The sequence below is a fragment of the Hipposideros armiger genome, unplaced genomic scaffold, assembly GCF_001890085.2.
Source record: "Hipposideros armiger isolate ML-2016 unplaced genomic scaffold, ASM189008v1 scaffold_1497, whole genome shotgun sequence".
In the NCBI taxonomy this organism is placed as follows: Eukaryota; Metazoa; Chordata; class Mammalia; order Chiroptera; family Hipposideridae; genus Hipposideros; species Hipposideros armiger.
The window spans coordinates 29,612-31,473 of NW_017732847.1; the positions used below are offsets into that span (position 1 = coordinate 29,612).

Below are 1,862 nucleotides of genomic sequence, written 5' to 3' on the forward strand. Positions count from 1 at the left end.
TAAGACTTTTTTTCTTATCAAGTACTTACAAATCCCAAAGAACTGATGAGAGATAATACTTGTCCTGGGGTTCTTGAATAATCTTGTCTAGGTTTAGCCATCGAGGGTGTTGTAAGGATATCCATCATATTGATATCTATGTACGGAATGAAAAGTAGATGAAATTCTCTAATCATCTGTTCTGAACTTTGCACATTACTAAATTACCTACAGATTGGCTTGTGCAACACAAATATACCTAGGAAAGCCAAATGCCACAGAGTAAACATATCAAAATAAGCAACTTACTGAAATCATTAAAGTCTGATAAAACTGAGTCCTGCTCTGGAATGAATAAAACACAGTGTAATGATCTAATGTCTTAGCTTCTTAGGGAGTACAGTCCCTCAACAGGAGTGTTATCTAACTTGCAACAAAATAGTTCTTGGTAAATCAAATATTAGAAAAGGAGGTGGTTGAGAAAAAGTCAGAAAGGAAATCACTATAATAGGAATATAAATTAAATTTCAATATCAGAATCTACTTAAGGAATTAATACAAATTATGGACCCTTCATGTGAATTAACATGTACAAGTGTAGGTCAAGATAGAAATTGAAACAGATTTTTATCAGGTTTCAGTACACAAAAATGCAAAGTAATTCAACATTCACACATAATATTGTACTATTTTCTTTAGAGATCAAAAATGGTAAGAGAAGTATACTCTGTGATATACGATTTTTTTAAAAGATAAACTGAAAGCTAGAACTTAACAAATTTCATTTATACCTCATATTGATGAACCAAAAAGCTCTTTTTTGCTAGCTTAATAGTGTAAAATGATTCATTTACTTTTAATTACCATTTATTTCATCACTACTATTGAATTTAACATAATACCATGTGCGTGTGAATTGTGTGTTCATTTTCTTTGCCCTTTGTTTACCAAGGTCTTGGTGGTGATCATGTATATTTGAATAAGGTTTTTAGGTATTGTTTATCATGTTATAGTTATTTTAGTCATTTTACTGATATTTAACTTGGTCAAAACCAGTTTTAGTAGGGATAAAAAGTCAAAAGGAGAGCAACTGTGAGATCCTCTTTGAAGAGCCAGAGCTCATCAAGGACCTTTGAGAATTTAAAAATAATTATTCCCATTTTTCATCTTTAATCAAAAGAAAAGGTACCATTATACCTTTCTGGTCTATTTTAGAACAAATAATCATCAAATTTTATTCCTTATAAACTAACAAAGAAAACAATATAAGTTAATGAAATGTAGTGTCTAAAATTTACTGGGTATTTAAAAAGGTACTTACCTGTTGTTATTTTTCTTACCTCTATTCAAAGTAACTTTGGAAAGGCCAAAATCTGTTAGTTTAATATGACCTTCATTAGAAATGAGCATATTGTCAGGTTTCAAATCCCTGCATATACAAGAGATAAATAGCAGATAACTAAAAAAGAGCTAGTGTTGCTGTTAGAATTACTAGGGGGGGAAATAGAGCAAGTTACAGAAAAATCAAACCCTATTTATTGTCTCTAAAATAAGGCCCTCATTGGTGGCTTTGGAATAGCAGAAAACAACTCTAAAAAACAAACCATCTTTTGTATATCGGAATCTACAAGAAAGTTAACTGATTTACTGATTATTTTTCACATTATTCATTAGATATTCAATTAAAAGAAATAAGCCTTGTTAGATAAACCTCAAGCCAGGTCAAAATCCTATTGGCCTCTTACAAGGTTAAGATTAAGCCTTCATAAAGCAGAGCCACTTAATCTGACTCTCTTTGTACAGATCAGAACATTGTAAATCAGCTGGGATTACAAAACACAGAACTTTTATATAACGGTAAAGGAGTGGAAAAAAGATTAAAT

The 1,862-nt window shown here is 30.8% G+C and overlaps 1 protein-coding gene across 1 annotated transcript in view; it reads right to left on the reverse strand.

Moving 5' to 3' along the window:
- MASTL (microtubule associated serine/threonine kinase like) overlaps positions 1-1,862 on the reverse strand; it is a 40,056-nt gene that overhangs the window by 23,097 nt on the left and 15,097 nt on the right. The window contains exons 4-5 of the mRNA XM_019634083.1: positions 1,320-1,408; positions 30-136 (exon numbers count right to left, since the gene is read on the reverse strand). Of these exons, the coding sequence (XP_019489628.1) occupies positions 30-136; positions 1,320-1,408 (196 nt within the window). The remainder of the gene's footprint in view (positions 1-29; positions 137-1,319; positions 1,409-1,862) is intronic.